General features: G+C 39.6%; 1 protein-coding gene across 1 annotated transcript; it reads left to right on the top strand.

Moving 5' to 3' along the window:
- Positions 1–7,560: 7,560 nt before the first annotated feature.
- LYG1 (lysozyme g1) lies at positions 7,561–16,782 on the top strand. Its single transcript, XM_020992734.2, is given in 6 exon segments — positions 7,561–7,670; positions 10,714–10,818; positions 12,117–12,310; positions 15,864–15,933; positions 15,936–15,998; positions 16,553–16,782. Coding segments are annotated over 6 exon segments (594 nt in total). The 5' UTR covers positions 7,561–7,627; the 3' UTR covers positions 16,672–16,782.
- Positions 16,783–24,352: the final 7,570 nt, after the last annotated feature.

The raw sequence follows: 24,352 nt of genomic DNA, 5'->3' as shown, positions 1-24,352 counted from the left end.
TAATGTCCCTCCTCCAGCTTCTAGGCTTTTACCCCTGGATGTTGACAGCTGTGTGACCCTGGTAAGTCATTTAACTGCTCTCAGCCTCAATTTCCTCAGCTGTAAAATGGGGATGATAATAGCACCTACCTCACAGGGTTATTGTGAGGATCAAATGAGATAATATTTGTAAAGTGCCTAGCACATAGCAAGTGCTTATTCCCTTTAGAATGCTTTTAGAGTCCTTAACCTAGACTCCACAAAGAGATTTGGAGGGGTGGTCTGAGAACTGGTTTTTAATATTTTGATAACTGTGTCAATTTTAACTGGTTTTCTTTGTAAGCTCATGTATTTTATTTTATGTATTTTGAAATGTTATTTTGAGTAGGGGTCCATAAGCTTCATTAGATTGCCAAAGGGTTCCATGACACAAAAAAATGGTTAAAAACCCCTCCTATAGTGTGGTACAAAGAAAAGATAAAGTTGAATCTGAAGCCAGGTTGGAGCTAAGGTCAAAGCATGCATCTGGCACTTAGAAGCCATATGACTTTGCTTTGGGTGGATCCCTGTTCTTGGAGTATCAGTCTCCTCATCTGTAAAATAAGGATAATAACAGCTTATTGTCTTGAGTCAAATGAGTTACTAAGTGCAAAGTGCTTTGTAAACCTTAAAGTACCATATAAATGTCAGTTACTAGTATGTCTGTTTTATCACCTTCATGAACAATTTGAAATGTTGGCAAATCCAGATCTCAAGGCCTCTGAAACTGACCAATGTATTCTCCAATCTTCCAGTGACCTCACAATTCCAGCACTTTTCCATAGTACATAGAAACCTGAGAATTATAGGTGACTGCTTATGGAAACAGGCATCCCGGACAGCCTTCCCTGTTTTTTTTTTTAGAACTCTTAGTCTCTTAACCTTATTCAAAAGCCCTCATAATCTGCCCTCTCCCACCTTTCTAGTCCTCTTGCACCTTATTCGCCACTAGGTACTCTGTAATCCAGTGACCCTGACCTTGCTGATCCTTGCACAAGACACTCCATCTCTTGACCCCCGACATTTTCATCGGTTGTCCTCTATACCTGGAATATTCTCTCTCCTCATTTCTGCCTCCTGGTTTGTCTGGTTGTTGTTTTTCCAGCTAAAATCTCGCCTTCCACGCAAGCCTTTCCTGATTGCCCTTAATTCTAGTGCCTTATTAGATCATGAGCACCTCAAGGGCAGGGACTGACTTTTACCTTTCTTTGTATCCTCAGCACTTAGCTCTGGGCCTGGCACATGGTAGGCACTTAATAAATACTTATTGACTGCCTTCCTTTGGGTTAATTATTTCCAAATTATCCCATATAATTTGTTTGTACATAGCTGTTTACATATTATCTCTCCCACTAGACTGTGAGCTTCTTGAGAGCAGGGACTGTCTTTTGCTTTCTTTCTATCCCCCAGTGCTTAACACTGGCATGTAATGGACGGTAAATAAAAGCTTGTTAACTGATTGACCTTGTTGAACATCTACTTTTTCACTGAAAATACAGATACACTTGTCATTTCCAAATATTCTGGAAAGATCCTGGCAAAGGAACCTCATAGCTGTCACATACAACTATGTCACTTATAACCTGTATCTCCTGCTGGAGAGTAAAATGCTCACAGTCTCTTGAATGCAAATATCCCTTCTTTAGGGATAGCAGAGAACTCAGCTAGTTTAATTCAGATGGATGTACTGCAGCTCTTGCTAAATCTGACCATAGCTTTCATGGAGACCAAACATCTACATACTTCTTAACCTTAAACTGTCTCTTCCTTGTGCTCACTTCCCTGACTTTTCCCACATGTTTTTTCACTACTTAATTTAGTTCCTCCTACATCACCACCCCCCTTTCCTTAAAAGCCAGGTAGAAATACTGCTGCCACCAGCCACTGCTGTCCTGTTCAGTTGTTTTAGTCATGTCTGACTCTTCATGACCCTATTTGGGGTTTTCTTGGCAACGATACTGGAGTGGTTTGCCATTTCCTTCTTCAGTTCATTTTACACAGGAGGAAATCAAGGCAAACAGGGTTAAGTGACTTACCCAGGGTCACACAGCTAGTGTCACGTTTGAACTCAGGAAGATGAGTCTTCCTGACTCCAGACTGGGCACTCCATCCACTGTACCACCTAGCTGCCCTCCCTAATATCCTAGAACCTGTACAAATGTAAAGAGATGTCAGAATCCAAAAATAAACTCACAAAAACCTCTTATCCTTTGGCAGTGACACAAAGATCCTAACTGGTTAATGTTTGCAAAATACTATGTCACATTACTGAATACAAAGCATTGTATAAGTTCAAAGTATTTTTTAATTATCATGATTATTACTATGATTTATTAAACTTTACCATAAATTTCCTCACAGTAGGATGAGGTCAGTATTTTTTAAGAGCAGGAGAGAAGCATAGGTTGTGTATATATAAATGAGGCTCTGTGTATGGTCAATTTTATAGGACAAAGACTAGCTGAAGACAGGTGAGTCTAAAGGCAAAATAGAGGAGGAAAAAATATTTGAACTTATTGACGACTAAAAATTCTGTGTGTGGTCCTGTTGATCTCCCATTTGTGACTGGTCTCAAACTTTCATAGGGAAAATGGAAGAAATGAAAAATCTCTTGAAACTATGGGCTGCTGTAAGGGAAATTCTGAATCCTAAAATATTGACTGTGTGCTTCTTTCCTATGGTGGAAATGGCAATAAAAATGAAGCTGAATCTGGGTTAGAGGGATGGGGTAGAGATGAGAGACAGAGACAAAGAGACCAGGGCAGGGGAAGAGGGAGAAAGGGAGGACAAGGGAGAGAGGAAGAAGAGGGGAGAGAAAGGGAGAATAAAGGGAAAGGAAGAGGGAAAGGAAGGGAACGAGAGACAGAGACAGAGACAGAGAAAATGTGCAAAATGGGAGAATGAGGACAAAAATATGTGTGATGATGGCAGCATCAGCATTAGACTGAACATGGAATTTGCTTTTCTGAAAAAAGATGAGATATTTTATATATGGCCAAGGTAGAAGTTTGTTTTGCTAGATTATGCGTATTTGTTAAAAGAGTTTTGTTTTTCTTTTTCTCCCAATGGGGGGAGGTGGGAGGGAGAAAAGATGGAATTTTTTTCATTGAAAAAATTTTAAACATTAATTTAAAAAACTAAATTAAAAAAATAATAAGAGATAAAGGAGGAATACAAAGATGGGTGAGTCATGTTGCTGCTACTTCCCTAAAATTAGCACACCCAAGTGGAAGGTGTTGGGACAAGGACTCACTTTCTCCAGAAGAGATAGAGGCAGAGATATGAGACCAGGATGAGCTGCGCCCTCTAGAAACTTAGCCATACTCAATGCCTGTATAATGATGGTGATGATGGTGATAGGAGAAGAAAGCAGGTCCTCTAAATGAACAAACTTCAGAAGCCACTTACCAGAGTCAGTTTGATATGTTTTTTTTCCTAGGACAATATGGCATTAGTTTAGACTCTGCTCCGGAAGAAGTATGAAGTCTTTCCCTCTACTTGATATATTTCAAGAAAAGGCATCATGTCTATTCTCAGCCCTTGAGAATGACAGCATCTTTTGAGAGCCAGCAAAGGTTTCCTCAGCCAGATGAAGGGGGGGCTCATACTAATGTGTGAATCACTTGGCTAATATTTTGTATGAATATGCTGAGCATGGCACTTCGAAAAGGGCCAGAGGATCGAGATTTGCATACCAGCTCTGCTACTTAATACCCACTTGGTCATAGGCAAGCCATTTAACTTTTTTTGTGCCTCAATTTCCTCATCTTTAAAATTAAGAGGCTAGAACAGAAACCTCTAAAGTCTCTTCCAAAGCCTATGTGATTTCTTCCTTTTTCCTTATAAGGCTCTTTATTCTACTCTCATTAACAATTAACAATACTGTACTGCTATTCACTTCCACTTCCAGGAAAATGGGGAGATGGGGTCATTCATATGTTGGTCATTATTTCCCTGATACCTACCTCTACTTAGCATTCAAAAAGTGGTTTCCAGGATCAGGGAGGTAGGTATGTATTAACTGATTAATCATCAAAGATCTGGACAAATAATCTGCTTAATGGTTATTATACACCATTATAATCTTCACTTGAGATAATCACCTCTTATGACAGATATTTTTTACCTAACCTGGAAAATCAAGCAAAGGGGATTGTACTGCTAAGCATTTTTGTGTCTTGTCTTCCTTCTTTCCTCCCTTTCTTTCTTTTCTTTCCTTCCTTCTTCCTTTACTCCCTTCTTTCCTTCCTTCCTTCCTTTTCCTTCCTTCCTTCCTCTTCCTTCCTTCCTTTCTTCCTTCCTTCCTTCCTTCCCTTCCCTTCCCTTCCTTTTCTTTCTTCCTTTCTATTGTTAGCAGGTACTCAATCTAACAAAATTAGATTTCACTAAATGAATTCGCTAAAAATATTTGGGAATCTTGGATCCAGTAGGAACCAGTAAGTCACTCTCCACCCTAACTTTGTGGAAGTAGATGCCGTATTTGCCTACAGAAAGACAGCCCCAGTCACTATACTATCCCACAGTATATACTATGCTGAACATAGATACATAGCTCTCTACATTGCACAATAAATCATTTCATTGTTGCAGATCCAGAGAAGACCTCCCACTAGTGATTCAATAAAGTGGTTTTTTTGTTTGTTTTTTGTTTTTACCAAGGCTAAAGGTGGGGGCAATAAAAGCGGCCATACCCCCTGTTCTTGTTTGGATAGAAGTAAAGCATTTTTAGTAGGTTCCTTTCAGAAAGTTACTGGAAGGCCCCCATAAAAATGTCACCTCAATAGGACAGCCAGCCTTTCTTGTACCAAAATTCTCTCTGTCCAATTCTTTTTTTATTCTTTCAGTAGGTCTTCCTGTTCTGTATATGCCATGAGCTCAGTGGGTGCTAAATAGATGTTTTCTGTTTGCTGCCTGAATATATCTGTTCCAGACGTGGCTACAGCTTCCTTTATGTACGGGGCAATAATATAACAGCGTTCAAACTAATTGTGGGCCTCTCCTCCCTGCTCTTTTAAGCATTCTGAAAAATTAGACCATCTTAATCAACTAGAGGAATAAAACGAAAGCCATGCTATTTGCTGGAATGACTTGTACCTTCGGCTTGGCAAAGAGAAAGTGGTGCAAATTTGTCTTCCTAATTTTTTTTTCTTTCCAATGAAGTTTTATGTTTTAAATGAGTTTTCTTTCCAATGTAGTCTTAAATTTCTCTCAGGTACTTCTTCCATGAAGAATGATTAAGGAAAATAACTTTTAAAGCATTTTGAAGTTGTCAAGTGTTATAGGAATGCAAAATGATAATAATGGTGTGTTATAATGATGGGTAACTGAGGGCAAGTTCATACTACAACAGGGAAGAAGGGGTTTTCTTGTTGAATGAGTAGGGGAAGTGGAGTTGATGGGTGAGGAAGGAGTCAATGAAGGCAGTCATCCGCCATATGCTGGGGTCCAGGTGAAGAGAGTATTTAGGTATTTTTCTATTGGACTGTGAGGAAACTGGAACTTTTGTATTTTTTGATGGTGATTAGGAGGTAGGTTTGTATGTTGTGGAGGGAGGGTCTGGAACACAGTGGTTGCCAATTGGTAAATGTCACTTCTGTCTCTTCTTGAAGTGAAAGTACATAAGATAATAATTTTAACAGCTAACATTTAGATAGCACTTTAAGGTTTGCAAAGTATTTTCAAATATTATCTCATTAAATCCTCACAACAACCCTGGGATAGGGTAGATGTTATCATCATACCCATTTTATAGATGAGGAAATTGAGGCCAAGAGCAGTTAAATGATTTGCCCAGGGTCACACTAGTGACACACTTTGAACTCAGGTCTTTCTGATTCCTGGCCCAGCACTTTCTCTACTGTGCCACCGAGCTGCCTCAAAGATGTCAACATTCCCTAGAAGCTGCTGCGTCTCAGGACCTTTTCTTTGCTAACTTTCTAGGTATATGTAATCCAATTACGTCTGAGATGCCCTCCCTGGACTCTCTATGCCCTATCCCAAGTCTTTCCCTGTGTAGGTTTTCTGTGTATTAGGTTGGTTGCAGCAGTCACAGTAATAATAACAACTGATGTTTATTTAACCCTTTAAAGTCCGCAAAGCCCTTTACATACATTATACCATTTGATCACCACAATAACTGTGTGAGGTAGTTGCTTTTATTTTCTCCTTTTTATACGTAAGCAAACTGAAGTTGAAGGATTTCCTAGGTCACACACACAGATGGTATCTAAGGCAGAATCTAAACCCTAGCCTTGTTTGGCTCCCAGGTTGGCACTCAATCCAATATATTACACCACTTCTAGTTTCATCCTTTCAACTGATTCTGAGAACCTGGGGCTGAGGGACTGGAATACAGGAGAGGATTGTTCTCTCATGCCTTCCTGACTAGGAATGGGGTGGGAAGAATCAGGCAGGATCCTTTTCAAGTGATAAAGGGAGTGACAAATCAGAGTCAACAAGGTGCAATGGGTTGATTAAATCTCAGTTTTACAAGTTACTATCTTTGTGACCTCAGGCAAGTTACGTAACTTTTTCTGGGCTGCCCCTCAGTTGTCTTCATCTGTAAAATTATATGATTGGGCTAAATGGCCCCTGACATCAGTTTCAACTCTAAGGCTATAATGCTTCTGCCTACCTAAAAAAAAGGAAGAAAAGCAAAAATACCCCAAATGTGAGGGGAAATCATTCACATTAAGAATCACCTTTCAGTATAGAAATTGGTTTTGCATGATTTCACATCTATAACTGATGTCATATTGTTTGCCTTTTCAGTGGATGGGGGTGGGGAAGGAGAGAATTTGGAACTCAAAAAAGAATTTTTTTAAATGCTAAAAATAAAAAAAAAGTCTCATCTACATCTACATCAACAAAAAAAAATTACCTTTGCATACATGTCTTTTGTTAAGGAAGAGGCTTTTGAAAGGAAGGAATTAGTTATCAACTAATTCACCTTCTTCAGTCATAGCCCTGGGCCTGAGGTTTGAGTAGAGGACAGGAACAAGCCCAGAAACAGAAAGTTATGTCCTGGATTTTCATGATGCAGGAAGGAAAGAAATGTTCACAAGTTTGTTCCTTACAGGGCAGCTAGGTGGTGCAGTGGAGAAGACCTGAGTTCAAATCCAGTCTCAGATAACTCACTAGCTGTGTGACCCTGGGCAAGTCACTCAACCCCAATTGCCTCAGCTTCCTCATCTGTAAAATGAACTGGAGAAGGAAATGGCAAACCACTCCAGTATCTTTGCCAGTATCAGACATGACTGAAAAGTGAATGAACAACAATTTGCTCCTTAAATACTTACCTTGAAAAGTATCAGGAAAATTCATGATTGCTTGAATTGCTACAAGCCAGGGGAGAGTCAAGTCATTTTAAAGCTTGTTGAAGGATGCCAGAGTCTACAGAACTAACTTTCATTTTTTTCTTCCATTACAATTAGGATGATTTCTTTTTTTTTTCCCCTTGGTTGGGGCCTGGGGAAATTTAGTCCTTCCTATTTTTGTTTTTCCCATAGAAACATTATATATTTTTATGATGTGTGTTGATGCTTTCACTTCTTCAAACTAATATTTATTTCAAAACCATTTCAGGTCCTGCAGAACAAGAGCCGTCAGCATGCATGTTTACTGGCTGCTTCTGGGTCTTGCCGCCCTTATCTGTAAGTTGCTGCTTTTCCCTTTCCACATGTATTTTGTTCTTGGGGTTGGAGAGGAGAAGGCGAATTGTAGGTGGTAGGTGAATGGAGCTTCTAAAATATGAAATTGCAGATGGAAAAAAAAAGCCTCTAGTTCCTCCCACTATCAAATTCTGGTGACAGGACTAAGGTATAGCAAGAGAATTAGGGAAGAGAAGAGAACAAGCATTTATTAAGCTCCTACTATGTGCTAGGCACTGTGTTAATTGGCTTACAAATATTATCTCATTTGAACCTCACAATAACTCTGGGAGGTAGGAGCTATTATTATCATCCCCAGTTTATAGTTAAGGAAACTGAGGCAGACAGGGGATAAATGACTTGTTCAAGGCCACACAGTAAGGGTCTGAGGCCAGAACTCAAGTCTTCTTGACTCCAGGCCCAGCTCTCTATTGAGTTCCCATTATTCTTTAGAGCCTAAAAAAAGGAAAGGAAATAGATCGATTAACAAGGTCATTTTTGAGGATGAAGACTTGCAAAATAATGCTTGGGGTCTGAATTTAAACGTATGCTACTGTAATTTATTTATCATTCCATTTACAAAAGATACATACTTTTTTTTTGCAATCATGTAAAAACATTTCCTTATTAGTAATTTTTATACAAAAAGAATCAAATAAAAAAAGAAAGTAAAAAATAGCATGCTTCAGTCTATATTCAGACAATATCAGTTCTTTAGCTGGAGGCAGATAATATGCTTTATCATTAGTCCTAAAAGATGCACACTTTTAAAAGAGCATGTTATACCAATCATAAAGAAGATATAAATACCAATGTTGATAAACCTGACATGTATGTCATATGTATTGACCATAAGAATAAAGGAAAAATGTATTTTCCACTCTTGGGCTCTATTTATGTATAATCTCCTAATCCAAAAGATTATACCTCTAAAAGGAATTCATACCTCCCTTTCAGACTAATAGTAGCATTTTCATAACCATCAGCTTGATGGAGGATTGGGAAGAACTTTCCAGAATTTCATTTAAAAATGTATTAAAATATACAAAACATACTACATATTTTTCAAAGATTCAGAGCTGGAAGGAACCTTAAGAAGTTATCTAGGGGGGCAGCTAGGTGGCGCAGTGGAGAAAGCACTGACCCTGAAGTCAGGAGGACCTGAGTTCAAACCCGCCCTCCGACCGGACATTTGACACTTACTAGCTGTGTGACCCTGGGCAAGTCACTTAACCAGATTACCTAGCAAAAACAAAAAGAAATTATCTAGCCCGACTCTCTCAAAGCATATCAGCTAGAAGGGACCTCAGAGGTCATCTTAGTCCAAACTTCTTCATTTTATAGATGAGGAAACTGAGAACCAGGAGGCTATATGCCTAGCCTAGGGCCATAAAAACAATAAGTAGCTGAGTGAGGATTTGAACCCAGTCCTCTGCCTCCAAACCCAGTGATCTTTCTGCTGTAAGCTATTGTCTCCTAAGGATTCATTGTTGGGTCATGACAACTTTTTTGATTACAAAGTACTGAAATTAATGTCCAAAATAACTAAAAAGGCCACTCAAATGAAAAGAGTGGCAGGTCATTTTAATGGTTAATTCTCCAAGGCTATAAGGAGTTTCAAAGAAGATGCTGATGAGCACCAGTAAAGGGAGCTCTTTACCCAGATCTCCCAGAAACATTGATGAAATCACAAGACTGTTAAAAAGAAAAAAGCTTAACAAAAAAGGCAATCTCCAATTTCATTTAGTTACCCTGTAACTTGGGAAAGTCTTTCTTTTTAGCCACCACTCTCAAAAATGACCTTGTCATCCTCTCTGGAAATATCCCTTCCTTTTTCTGGGCTCCTAAGTTAACAAGGACCTGTTTGGTTAATACTTATGTCCTGAGTATTAGGTGTTATGTCCTAACACCAGAAGTCATTTTAGAGGGAATCTAGCAGTAAAAATACTAGCTGAATGAATGGCATCTACACAGCTCCGAAACTGGTATCAGGAAGACCTGAGTTCAAATCCTCGCTGTGTGACCCTGGACGAGTTACAACCTCTGCCTGACTCATTTCCTCATCTGTAAAATGGGGATGATGATAGCACCTAATAGCCACCAGGGTTCATAAACTGAGGATATAATGAGACATTATTTGCGAAGTGCTTTGTAAACCTTAAAGTAGTATGTAAAAGCTAGTTATTATTGGTGATTATAATTATAATTTATGTACAGTTCTGACAGTTTCCCTAAGGAAGAAGCCTCTTCTTCCTTTCAGTAATTGCCTGCATGCCAGCAGTTATCTGCAAGCCAACTTGCAAGGTGGAACGAAAGGAGACATCCCCAAGAGGAACAACTCATATTTTAACAGATGAAAGATGAATTAGAAATCTTCACCCCCATACACACAGACACCCTCTGCCGATCTTGATGGCAGAGGACAAATCTCCCATATCTCCTTTCTTCAGAGCCAAGCCTCTATTTAAAAAACACGTATCTGATTAAAGTAACATCTAAGCCCCTAGAGACAAACTCTGGGACTAAATTGGAGTCCCAGAGAAGAACAAAGGGGAAAAAATCAAGTTGAGAAAAAGAATTACTTCTCCACTCTTCCAAAAGCATATCTGAATATTTCACAGGCTAGACTGAGCCAGTAGGATTTGAAAGAGAGATGCTTTAGAATTCAAGATAAGTTGGAAATCATTTTACATTTACATTGGAGATCATTTTCTCCAATGGTGATGGTCCCCACCCTCTTTCCTGAGTCTTTGGTCTCTTCAGCTCTGTGAAATTCCTCCACGCAGCAGATAATAGAGAAGGAAGTTCTAAGAGGCAGTTTTTCCTGCCTCAAACGCTGCTTCTATGGTTTCACAACCTAGCTCTCAGATGACTAGTGCTGGTGGATGAGCAAAATGAATCTCCCTGCCCCCTTCTAAAGTTGACAGAGCAGGAAGCAAGAATTCACTGTTAGTGTGTTTTCTATTATGTGGCTACACCCATAGTCAAAACCTTTCTGAACTATATCAGTTAGATGGCTTACTCTGAAATTTCTCTCTTCCTTCAGACCCTACTGAAAGTACTAATTGGGGATGCTATGGAAATATCAGAAACATTGATACCCCTGGAGCTTCATGTATAATTGGAAGACAACGAGGACTGAATTACTGTGGTATGGTACTTAACAGGAAGATATTTTCTCTTTTCTAGATTCTTTTTCTGTCTCTTTTAAAAGGTCCTTAAATATTGGATTCACTTTTACAGACTGGTCGTGACTCATCCTCCTTCTTTCATATGGCAGCCACAATTTTGCCCTTTCTGGACCAGGTTCGATGTTACTGCTTCTCTTAGGAGAACTCAGATTTGCTTTTAATAAACACCTCTCCTTCTGGAGAATTTCAGAAAGATTTCAATCTCTTTACTCAGCATCTTATGCCCAGTACTCTCACTTATGACCCACAGTGCCTGGATCCTCTTACAAAGAATTTCCTCTAACTCAAAAAACACGTAAATCATTTCTCCCTTCACACCACACCCTTCTGGAAAGTCCCTATCTTATCCTGCCTCTAATTCATGCATCTGCTAAATGATTGACTGGTGGGGTAAATAAATAATCTGTTTTCAAATTTCAAACTATTATCCCCCTCATTCTTTTTTTTTTTGATTGGGCAATGGGGGTTAAGTGATTTGCCCAGGGTCACACAGCTAGTAAGTGTCTGAGGCCACATTTGAACTCAGGTCCTCCTGAATCCAGGGCCGTGCTCTATCCACTGCACCACCTAGCTGCCCCCCCAACCCCATTCTTCTTAAGAGAGGCAAGAAGGATGTAGTACAATCGATAATCATTACATTAGGAATGAAGAGACCTGAATTCTAGCCTTTCTTAACGATGTACTTTAATAAATCAGGTAGCTTCTCTGAGCCTCAGTTTCATCATAAGTAAAATGGGAGTAATAATAATTATTTGGCTGACCTCTCAGGATTATTGGAAGAATATTTATGTAAGAGCACTTTGAAAACTGGAAAGGGTTAGGGATCAGACCAGTGATTTTATCCATGTAGGGAACTCCTAGATGAATGAAAACAACAACAACGACACATTTATTAAACGCTTACTACTTGCCAACCACTTTGCTAAGCATTAGGGACATAAAGAGAAAAAGAAAGCCAGCCCTGGCTTTCAACAGACTTGCATTCTATTTAGGAGAGACAGCACCTCAAAGAGTCGGTGGTAGGGTGGAGGTAAAAGCTGAGGGATACTTTCAGTTAACGTCACTAGGTCAGATGGGAATTCACCAGTAAAACTTGGGGCTCTGCATTTTAGATGCTCTTATCGAGATCCCGTGAATTCACCACCCCTGATTGAGATGTCAAGTCAGCTGGTCGCGATGTCCCAGTTTCAGATATACATTTTGTAGAACTATATTTCACAAAGTGTCCATCCTTTGTTTCCTTTCCCATTTGCTTTAGGTGTTCGTGCTTCTGAAAAGCTGGCTGAAATGGACTTGCCGTATGTCCAGAAATATCAGCCCACACTGAGGGTGATTGGCCGAAAATACTGCGTCGATCCTGCTGTGATCGCTGGTATCATGTCCCGGGAGTCTTATGGAAGCAATGGCCTTGTCAGTGGGGGGAGTGTAGCCAAAGGAAATGTTCTGGTGCAGGTACTTTACTACTACTACTACTACTACTACTACTACTACTACTACTACTACTACTACTACTACTACACCACCACACCACCACCACCACCACCATCACTTCTCCTCCTCCTCATACTACTACAATAATAATAATAATAATATAATAATAATAATAATAATAATAATAATAATAATAAACTGACATAATTTAAGGTTTGCAAAATCACTTTCCTCACAACTCTGTGAGGTGGAAGTATTAATCTCCCCATTTTACAGATGAAGTCATTGAGGCATAGAGAATGATTTGACTATAGTTATGCTGCTAATAAGGGTAGGAGCCAGAGAGAATCCAGATCTTTTTACTACATTGGACTATCTCTTTTGCACATCAGTTGAAATAAAAATACAACTGCTTCCATGTACCTGTAGATAGAGGATGGAAAGTACCCAGCTATATTATTTAGAAGGATCATAGATTTCTTTTCAAAGTAGATGGTGCCATGTCTGCAGATGCTGACTCCTCTCTCCTTCTGTGGATGCCCTGCTGCTTCAGCTAGGCTGGCTTGCCTGCCCTGTGGGTATCAGTTAATTTGCATTTGGTGGGAATGCCTGGTCTCTTCTCCAGAGTTACTTCCCTGGATAATGGCTGTGAGGATTGGTCTGGAAAAAGGATCATTGAAGGCGGATGGGGATTTACCCTGCCACTCCCAGGACTCTTATGTTTATCTGCTTGCTGTTTGCTGGTGGTTGTCAGTCAGTTGCTGCTGCTGCTGCTGCTGCTGCTAGAGAAGGCTGACCCTTTCTCCACAATTTCTCCCCTCAGTGATGGATGTGGGGGCTGGGCTGGAAGTAGGTCTGATAGTTTGAGGGGCCTTACTACTCCTAAGGCTCTTGGGTTCAGGTTCCTGGACTGTCCCCATCAGGGTCTGAAGGAAGATGGTGATCAAAGTGATGGTAGTAGTTTGACTTACCTGGCAAATGCTGCCCTCAGTCTCTCCTTCTGGTACAAATAACTGTACATATAAGATATATGCAGTGTAAATGGAAAGACATCTCAGAGAGAGGGCACAAGCAAGGGGAAGAAATAAAGAAGAGACCAGGACAGGCCTCCTGAAGAAAGTAAGATTTAACTTAAGCCAAGGAAGTTAGGAGGCAGAAATGAGTAATGAGAACATTCCAGGCATGGGAGACAGCCAGAGAAAAGGCAGAGAGTTGGGAGGGAGGGAGGGAGGCCAGTTTCACAGGATCATAGCGTACATAGTAAGGGGAGAGGAAGAAAGGAGTAAAGCGTAGAAAGATTAAAAAGGTAGGAAAGGGCAAGATTTTGAAGGGTCTTAAAACTCATAGGACTTTATATTGGAGCTAATAGGCAGCTACTGGCATTTATCAGGTAGAGGGGTGACATAGTCAGATTTGAGCTTTAGGAAGTTCACTTGGTCAACTTGACATGTTATGAAAATCAAAATAACAAGACTCCACAAAAGATTGAATATGTGGAGGGAGAGTTAGTGAGGGGTCAAGGATGACACAAAGTTTGCAAGCCTGAGTGATGGGAGAATGGTGGTCCCTTTAGAGGAGAGGTAAGGAAGACGGGAGGATTGAACACAAATATACAGGATGTGTTGACTGAACTGAAAGGTGGCAGAAAGGAAAAGAAAAGAAAATGTTTTGGAAAATTAAAATACCTCCTTGGGCCATCATTGTATAAGGAAAATGACCAAACTGAAAAAGTTTGGCACTGTTGCTATAATTTTTTTGCATTCTACATCACAAAAGAGGCAATGTAGATAGTGGGGCTGACATTGGAATCAAGAAGACCTGGGTTCAAATCCTACTTCTGATGCATACTAGCTGTACGACCATGGACAAGTTATTTGGTTTCTCAGGACCCCCAGGCAACTCTCTTAAGATTCTGAACTATAGGGGCAGCTAGGTGGCGCAGTGGATAGAACACGGCCTTGGGGTCAGGAGGACCTGAGTTCAAATTTGGTCTCAGACACATAACACTTACTAGCTGTGTGACACTGGGCAAGTCACTATAACCCCAACTGCCTAGCCAAAAAAGAAAAAAAAAAGTAAGATTCTAAATTATAGAGCTGCTGATCGGTGTGAGTGGAGGGACTTTCCATCCCTGCTGCTTCTTAAACAATGAAATTACAAATCTGGACCCCCTAAATAGAGAAGATAAGTAATACCTATTTTTTCATATGAGTGTCAAGTGTTCCTGGAATGATTGAGCTTGTCTAGGTAAAGTTAGATAAGATTTAGGCTTTTCTCCAGACTTGCCTAAATGTTTTTGGAAGAAACATTGATGTGTCCCTTTACTGTTCCAACTTTTCCTCCTTCTCCTTTTCTTCCCCTCTCTTTCTCCACCACCTGGCAAAGTTGATAGATTACAGTAAATTCAAGCCTCAGATCCTTTGAAAAGAATTATAACTGTGAATGAAAAACAATTTTTCAGACATGTTCACTGGGTATGGTTGTGCCAACAACCAAAAAATGTCATGCTTGTATGATTTATTAATTTTGGACTCTCTATAATCAGCTGGGAGGCACTGTGCTTGGAGTCAGAAAAGACCTGAGTTCAAATCCAGCCTCAAGCACTTAGTAGCTATGTGATCCTGGGCAAGTCACTTAACTTCTGTATGCCTCAATTTCCTCAGCTGTAAAGTGAGGATAATAATAGCACCAACCTTACAGAGTAACTGCGAGTATCAAATAAGACACTATCTGTAAAGTGCTTAGTACAGCAACTAATGCAGGGGCAGGGAAACTTTTCATTTTGGAAGGCCACGTTAATTTAGCCACAATCAAATAAGAATTCAAGAAACTTCAATTAAATATACTTAAAAATGTACATTATTTTGTAAAAATCTAACTACTGTGTACTTAATAATTTCAAAAAATGAAAACTATTTGTTAATTTTAAAGTGAACTAACCTTTTAATGACTTTGTTGTGCCGACCCCCATAAAGTCTCACCAAGCAGCCTCGTGGGATAGTGGCGCCAGTCAGGCAGGGGGAGTTAAAACTAAATCACAAGCATAGCAGCTGTCAATTTAGCTCTTGTGGCTTACTAATGTTTTAATTGTGCCAGTTAATCTGGGAAGATTATTTCACTGAAACTTATTTTATTCTTTGGTATTTTAAGGACACTCATTTAAAAAATAAAATAAAAATGTAAAAGACGAGCAAAAATGTATTAATAAAAATACAAGGATCTGTTCTATAAAATTTGGACTCAGTCAAACTAAGGACCTAGAAGGCCACAGGTTCCTCACTCGTGAACTAGTACACAGTAGGTGCTTAATAAATACTTGTTTCTTTCCTTTTTTCCTTCCTTCCTTCCTTGTCTTTTGGCTCGACCTTTCTTTTTTTCCACTGCTGTTTCATTTTAGAAGCAAGAGGCACAACGGTTGGTATTCTCCCCCTACATAGCAATCTTAAAACTTTAGTCTTTTCCCTGTTTGAGAACAGAAGTAGGAGAGTGCTGAGGAAAAGAACAAGAATAGGAAAAGTAAAGGCAATAGCATTGAATCCCATCATAGGGTGTCTCTCTGTTCCCTTTTTTCTAGACTGGTGGTGGCCAGCACATTCCCACATATTGGACCAGTGAACCACGGATTGCTCAAATTACTGAGACTCTGATATAAGAATCAAAGAAATTCAGAGGAGATTCCCAACATGGACCACTGTCCAGTATCTGAGAGGTACATGTAATTTCATTGCTTCCCCCCATGACAGAACATTTTATCATCATGGGAAAGTCACCGTGTGCTCATGAAGGCTTTGCTGTGTGGCGTTCTAAACAGAGCTACAAAACTGGAAAAGCTTTCAAAGCCATCTCAGCAATGGTCTGTCATTGGTTAAGTTCAAAGGTTTTGCCAGAGAGGATTGGTAGTTGAAGTTTTTGACCACAGAAACTCATGAAGACTGTCTACTAAGGGGTAGGAGGCTATGAATTGTGTAGGTAGATGGAGTACTGGCATTAATGAAATCAAAGCTCTTTGAAGAACTGATTCAATCAGTCAAGTAGCATTTTAAACAAAGGACACACAAAGACAAAAATAAAAGAGTGAAATAAGAGCAATGGATGCTTAATGACAAATTTAGTGTCACTGAGTCGATTGTCCCAATATCTAAGCTATTTCATGGTGGCCAGGTAAGTGCCTTTGCAAACTATTTACAATTCTCTTGTAAGGCTGAAGTAACAACCATCTACATATTGCCTTGTCCTATACTGAATCACATTTGTTTATTTTAGGTGGACTCTGTGCCTACAATAAAGGGATAGGATATGTCAGAAGTAATGAAGACCTCAGCTGTGACTTTTGCAATGATGTCCTGGCTCGAGCCAGATATTACAAGAGATGTGGATTCTAATTGAAAGATGAACAAGAGAAGACTATGTTGTCTGGATTGAGCTATTCATCATTACTATGGAAAACATTAACGAAGACAAACTATTAAATAAAGTCTTGGTGTAACTATGAACCTCTTTGTTTTGGATTTCCAGTAATAAGAGAAATAAAAATTAAAAGGGAAGTTATAATCAATATCTGGTACTTCTCCAATGAACTGTGTGCACGCACTACTTTTCTTTAAGGGTCTAGACTTGGCATTTCATTGGTATGGAAAGATCCTGATGTGGAAACACCATCCATTGATGCAGATAAACACTCTGTAAATTCATAGGATTCTAGATCTAGAGCTTAGAGGCATCTTAGCAGCCATCTAGCCCAATCCTCTTATTTTAACATGAGGATACTGAATCCCAGGAAGGCTAACAGACTTGTCCAAGGTCATACAAGTAGTAATAGGAAGCAGGATTTGATCCAAGGTCTTTTGACTCTTTCTGTTCTACCATGCTACCTCCCATAGAGAACTACCTGCCACACTTACAGGTTAAGCAGCTTGAAAAAATAGCTATTATGTGTTAAATGAAGAACTTGAACCTAGTTCTTCTATCTCCTCTCCTCTGGGTATACCTATATGCGTATGTATAATGTATGTACCTATGTATAAGTATACTTGATGCTTACAATATCTAATAGAGCTGAGCTGTAACATAACACTTGACCAGTTGGTCAAGAACATAAATTGTTAGTCTTTGATCCAGAAAGTTAGAAATGAAATAGAAATGATCTAGTCCAACTCTGTCCTACAGGTAAGAGGTAAACTAAGATGCAGAAACAGGAATTGACTAGTTGAAAGTTACATGGAAGTAACAGAGCAAGGGTTTGAATTTTGGTCTCCTGCCTCCTGACTCTAGTCCAGTAACCTTTCCACTACACTGTAAATGCCTCGAGGCATTTTATCAGTCATAATTCTGTTGAAAATATGTGTGTATATGTTTGGTAGAGTGGAAGGGATAATACAAGGGGGAGGTGTAGGTTCCTGACCAACCACATGGACTAGAAAGTAAGAGGCAGATAAAGAGGTATTAAACTAAGTGTAAAGGCTGTTTGGGGACAGCTAGGTGGCACAGTGTAAAGAGCCCTGGGCTTGGTGTCAGGAAGATCTGAATTCAAATCTAACCTCAGACATTTATTATCTGTGTGACCCTGAGCAAGTCATTTAACCCTCTTTTCATCAGTTTCCTCATCAATAAAATGAGCTGGAGAAAGAAATGGCAAACCATTCTAGTATCTTTGCCAAGAAAACCCCAAATGAAGTCACAAAGAGTTGCACATAACTGAAATGACTGAACAACAACAACAAAGATTATTTATATACTCTATATCCCTTTAAAAAATTATGAAGGAATTGTCCCTAATAGAATCAAAAGACTTGGTCACTTGAACACCAACCTGCAGCCTTCTGGGGAACATAGTTCAAAAAAAATTTCTCCCAATGAATGAAGGCCTTTTAGTCCCAAGCACAATGGAAAATTATGTACTAGGGCTTTTCTCCTCAATTATATAACCTATCTAGCTTATTATGATTTTTAATATTTTACTTGAATTATTCAAATAATTCCCTCAAACCCTTGTCTTCATTTGGCTTTCCTGGAGCCATTGTGTTTTCCAAGCTAAGTTCCATGAAACCCTGGTATTCACTTCAGTTTTCTGACCACATTTCTACACTTAATTGGTAGAAGGTAATATGGTGTGGAGTGGTATAATAAGAATAGTGGTTCTATAAGAAAATTTCCATGTTAGTGATACTTCTCCCTCTAAAATCTTAAATATGAAATATTTATATATCAAAAATACTTATTACATGCAGAAATTTTGGAAATGAAGATGTTTCATTCTCTCTATTCTACTCCCAAATTGCATTGGGAATTTCCACACTCTCAAAAGCCCTTCAGTAGCATTTATGGTTTCTGCCAATGTATTTCAAGTGTTCTATGGCCCAAAGCATTCCCTAGCCAAATTCATTTGGCAAATGCTGCTGTAAGTGATACGCAGGAAGCAGCATCCAAAGAAACAAATTAACTTTTTACCAGTCTCTGCAGACCATATGTTTACCCCAAGGAGATAATTTATCAAATGACAACCTGTGGCCTAGAAGATTGTTTACTTTACCTGGGGATGCCCTTTATCTCCAGAATAAAGCTATCACAGGAATATAAAACATTACATATACATATGTGTGCGTGTATATATATATATATATACACGCACACATACATACATATACACATATAAATACATGTGGTGGGTGGGTGGGTAGGTAGGTGTGGGAGTATGGGGGGTATATATACATATACATATATGTATATATGGAGAGAGAAAGAGAAAGAGAGAGAGAGAGAGAGATATTAATTCTTGAACTCACATGTTGTAGATCTGTAACTTGGGGAGGGGTAGCCTGTATGGAAGAGATATTATGGGAAAGCCTATGGCTATATGGAACAAGTCGCTGCTCTAAGAAAAGTCTCTGGGGTTGCTTTTGATGAAACAATACATAATTTCATTGTTTTTCACCACAGTCCAGATGTACCAGGCATACTCAAGAGCCTGAAGATGTCTGAATCTTTTCTTTTTTCCTTCCTGGCTCTTGTCAGGGGCAAGGAAGGAAGGTAAGAGGTCACATGAAGGTGCTGTAATTACATTTTTCTTCCTAGAGTTAAGTTGGTTTTGTTGTTTTGCCCTTTGTTCTCTAAGAGGACCAATGACATCATGATAGTGACTTCCAGATTTTCCAGTGAATTGGATTTGAGTAAGGCAGAGCTAAGCAAAGTCATCAGCCCTCAGAGTCATCACAGTCCAGTGGCAAGACAAAGGTCAAGATGACCAGCAATAACCCATGATGCAGTGGGTGACCTTGGCCTTTCTAAGTTAAGGTCTTCCCCTCCAGCTCAGTTTGTCTGAGGTCACACCCATTCAATGACTAAGGGCTAGATAAGGTTTGAGACAAAAGGTGAACCAATTTATCATCCCAAAGATAGTAATCTGGGAGGGAAAAAAACCTCAGAGTTTCTGGCCAGAACAGAAAACATTTGTTATTTCCACTCATTCTAAGCCATCAAACATAAACAATGAGCCACAGAGGCTTGAGCTGCGCCCAAAGGCTGATGGCAGAGACCACTAAGCAAGATTTCTGGGAGAGTAGGAGTATAGGAGGAAGAGAAAGAGGAAGAGAAACATGATGGAAAATGCCATCCACATCCAGAAGAAGAACTATGGAGTTCGAATGCAGATGGAAGCATACTATTTGCTCTTTTTTTTCCTTTCTGTTTTGTTTTGTTTCTTCTTTCTTGGGGTTCTTCCTATTGGTTCTAATTCTTCTTTACTAGATGACTAATGTGAAAATATGTTTAATAGGAACGTATATGTAGAGCCTATATCAGATTGCACACAGTCTTGGGGAGGGAGGCAGGAAAGAAGGGAGAGAAAATTTAAAATTCAAAAGCTTATGGAAGTGAATGTTGAAAACTAAAAATAAATTAATAAAAAGAAAATAAATTTAAAAAAGAAAAAAAGAAAGAGGAAGAGAAAAAAGAGGAAGAGGAAGCAGCCAGGTGATACAGTGGATGAGGTACTGACCCCGGTGTCTAGAAGACCAGAATCCAAATACTGCCTCAAACACTGAGCAAATCATCTAACATCTCTGTACCTCAACTGTAAAACAGAGATAATAATAACACCTATCCTGAGGAGGTGATGTAAGGATCAAATAAAATACTATTTGTAAAGTGCTTTACAAACCTTAAAATTCTCTTTAAATGCTAGTTATAAAAAAAAGAAGCGGAGGAGGAGAAGGATGAGCTGGGTTGTATGAATTTAATGAGAAGAAAAGGCTCTAGTCCCTAAAACTTAATTTTCTATGATGCTTGGGGATGAAAGACCTTCATTCATTGGAAGAAATTCTCTGGATTATATTTCCCAGGGCTATACATCTAGATACAGGACATATAGGGCTATTACCAGGCAAGGACTTTGGTTAGTGGGGCACACTCTGAAGGCTTCCAGGTTTAAGAAGATCCAGAGCCACAAGGTGACAGAGAAGAGGAAAAAAGACATGGAAAAGAGTGCCCGTGCCATACCAATCACAGACTTGTGGGCAAACGAGCCTTGTTAAGGATGGTGCTAGCTACTGCGGAATGTAGTGAAGGCAGGAACAGGAGTAGCATCAAGAGACTGAGGTGGTGCCCAGCCAATGGCGAGGGCAAATTTGTACGTGCCACAGGGTAAGCAATTTCAGGGTACTTCAGCTTCCGGGACTTCTCCTCTACTAGTGGACAGATAACAAACCATTCTTGAGTATGGAAGGGTAAGAAACGGTCCTCACTTAGCAGTGAGATACATTGACTATCCTCTAGCTGAAGGGGCTGAGATACTGGTTCCATCTCTCTTTGATACTGTACTGAATAGTCTGTGTTTAAATGATGATTGAAAGCCTCGGTTTGCTTGCAGGAAGGAAATAACTCCCCAAGAAATCTCAAAAACTAGTTAAACTCTGATGAGAAAGTCTCACAGTGAATAGAGCTCCTGGAGTCAAGAAGACCTGAGTTCAAATCCAGCTTCAGACACTTACTAGCTGTATGATCCTGGGCAAATCACTCAACTTCTATTTGCCTCAGTTTCCTCATCTATAGAATAGGAATAATAACAACACCTACCTCCCAAGGTTGTTCTGAAGATTAAATGATATAATAATTGCAAATCACTAAGCACGGTACCTAGTGCATATTAAGTGCTATATAAATGTTATTATTACTATTTTCCTGAAGAGATTCTCAGTGGAGGCAAGAACTAAAAAGCATATTAATTATTTAATAAACCTTTATGATGGATTCTGTATCTATGTCAGTCCAGATCTTTACTTACAGATAATGGGAACTACTACAGGCTTCTAGCTGGCACAGTGGATAGAGCATCAGACTTGGAGTCAGGAAGTCTTGAGTTCAATTCAGCTCAGACACTAGCTGTGTGACCCTGGGCAAGTCACTTGGACTCTGTCGTAGTTTCTTCATCTATAAAATGGGGATAATAATAGCACCTACCTCTAAAGGTTGTTGAATGAAGATTAAATGAGATAATATTAGTAAAGCATTTTGCAAACTTTAGAGCAATATATAAATGCTAGTTATCATAATTACATAGCCTATATGCCACTGAATTGCTTAAACTTACGAAAGGGAGTTTCCTATTTTACAAGTCATACAGAAGAAGTTATATTTAGAAGTAGACACGTCTAATGATGAAAGGCAAACTAAATCCGTCCACTTAGTGAAACTCTAAGGGAGTGTCTCTAGGATGCCAAAAATAACCAATTAATTCAATCACTTCCAGTTAAAATGATTCATTGAGTAGAACTGGGTAACATTTTCACAGTGCAACATTATCACCATGCTGAGTTCCCAACCTGCTACTTTCAATTTGTGAAAACTGTATCCAAAGTAAACATTCTGTCTGGATTTAGGACAAGCAGTCTTGCTGAGCTACAACGACCATGTTGACTGATTCTACCTCCATAACAGGTCTCACTCACATCCATCATATTCTTTCCACTTATCTGGCCTCCATTCTCATTCAAACTTCTGTAATCTCTTGCCTGAACTGTTGGAATCACATAAGTGGTCTCCCTGATTCTATTCTCTTTCCTCTCCAATCTCTTTCATGTAGCCATCAACATAATATTTCTATGACAGATTTGATCGTATAATTTCTCTGCTCAAAAATCTTGAGTGGCTCCCTCTAGGATAAGATATAGATGCCTTAGTCTGGCTGTTAAGGCCTAACCTCCTCTCGTTATTTTCCATCCTTCCATGTTCACGCACTCTACTTAGTAACCCTGCTCTACTACCAGCTATAACCCAAGCTTCATGGTTTCTCCCACCTACTTGTTTTTGCACAAGCTGCTTCCCCCTCCTGATAGGCACTCCCTCCTCAGCTCTGGATCCTTTCAGGATCCTTATCATGCTTCAAGACTCAGTTCAATTGCCAGCTCTGGGAAGAAGTTTCTGCTTCCCCCAGTTATTAGTGCTTTCTCTCCTCAAAGACTTCTAAAACTCTTTGACTGACACATCTTTTCCCATCTCATTTCTTCACCTATATTATATTCATGTGTGTTCATGCTCTGTCTTCCAGCAGAATATAAGCTTTTTGAGGGCAAGATAGTTTTTTTTGTCATTGTATCTCCAAATCTTAACATATTGTAGATGATGAATTAATACTTTTAAAAATTGAATTGAATGTCTAACTTCAGGCTGGCCTTCCTCTTTAATCTATCATACCTCTGGCTGTCCTCTTAAGCTGTTATTTGCCCAATCTGTGCTCAAGGAAAACAAACTAATTTTAGTCAGTGTGAAGATTGCTTTGTTGGATGGAGTCCTAACAAAGATGTCAGACTACTCCCCCCCCCCCAAGCCAGTTTTACTAGCATCTTTCAAAGGTTTACTGAAACCTCAGGAAAATTTTATATGTCTAGACACTAATTATGGGAATGGAAAGGGGCACACCAAGGTGTGACATTTGTCCCAAGCCTCATAGGCTGAGATATTTGAGATCTTTAGGGATCACAGTTTCTGCACCTTGAGAATGGGGAAGAGGTTACTAAAAGAGCCTTGCTTTAATTCAGCTTTTAGTAAAACCTAGAGGCTCCCAGGAAGAGGGCAGGAAATGAATAAGAAGAATCTTTTGGCACTATATTTTGGTGCCACCTAGAAACAGCAACATGAAGGTATAATAACTCTAAATAACATAGAATGCAGCCTGAGATAATTCTAAAAGACCATGATGAGAGGCTCCAGGTATGCAGCAAAAGTGGCCCAATTGGGGCAGTGATTACAGCACCAGCCCTGGATTCAGGAGGACCTGAGTTCAAATGTGGCCTCAGACACTTGACACTTACTAGCTGTGTGACCCTGGGCAAGTCACTTAACTCCATTACCTAACCAAAAAAAAAAGTGGCCCAATGTTTCAAAAACAATGCTCAAAGCCAGAAAAGAGATTTTTTCTTTTTAGTCCATGGGATTGTACCTATGTTTCCTCTGAGGCCTGTGAAATTTGCTTTCTAAAAATCTAGTGGTGTCTCATTGAGGAGTGCAGTGGCCAAATCATCCAGTCCCAACTTCTTGCTTACTCTCCTGGTAGGAATTAAATTCTCCCCTGAGAAGAGTAGGGGGGAAAAGGCAAGAGATGTTTATTCTGCCTTTCTTCAGGTCACACAACATACTATACGGTGGTGGTGCGGGGTGGGGGAGAAATAGCAGTAGCTACAGGTGTTTGACTGTAGCCTAGAAAATTTGGGGCTGCATGGGTGTGGGAGAAGCCATGGGCACTAATCCTGCATGGTAATTCTTTCAAAGTATTTGTTTTTCTCCCCTTCCTTCTCTGGTTGGTGTACTCACAGTATACAATTGAGCCATGATTGTGCACTTATCTCTATTATGCCATGCTTGTGTGATTGAAGTAGAAGCCAAAGAAAAGAGGGCTTGGCAGTGTGGTGGAAACAGAAAAAGCACCATGATCTATCAGAATCTAATTAGAGAAATCCACACACGTCGCAACCTTAGATTAAAGAGATGAGCACTGCCACCCACAAAGGGGTAGACTAGGAGAGAGACCTGAGCTCTCTGAGAATGGTAGAGAATTTGGTGTTAATCCTCCCA

Source organism: Phascolarctos cinereus, unplaced genomic scaffold (genome assembly GCF_003287225.1).
Source record: "Phascolarctos cinereus isolate Bilbo 61053 unplaced genomic scaffold, phaCin_HiC Scaffold_726;HRSCAF=1367, whole genome shotgun sequence".
Taxonomy (NCBI): domain Eukaryota; kingdom Metazoa; phylum Chordata; class Mammalia; order Diprotodontia; family Phascolarctidae; genus Phascolarctos; species Phascolarctos cinereus.
Note: the sequence above shows the minus strand (reverse complement) of the source record. Positions and strands in the feature narration are given on the sequence as shown.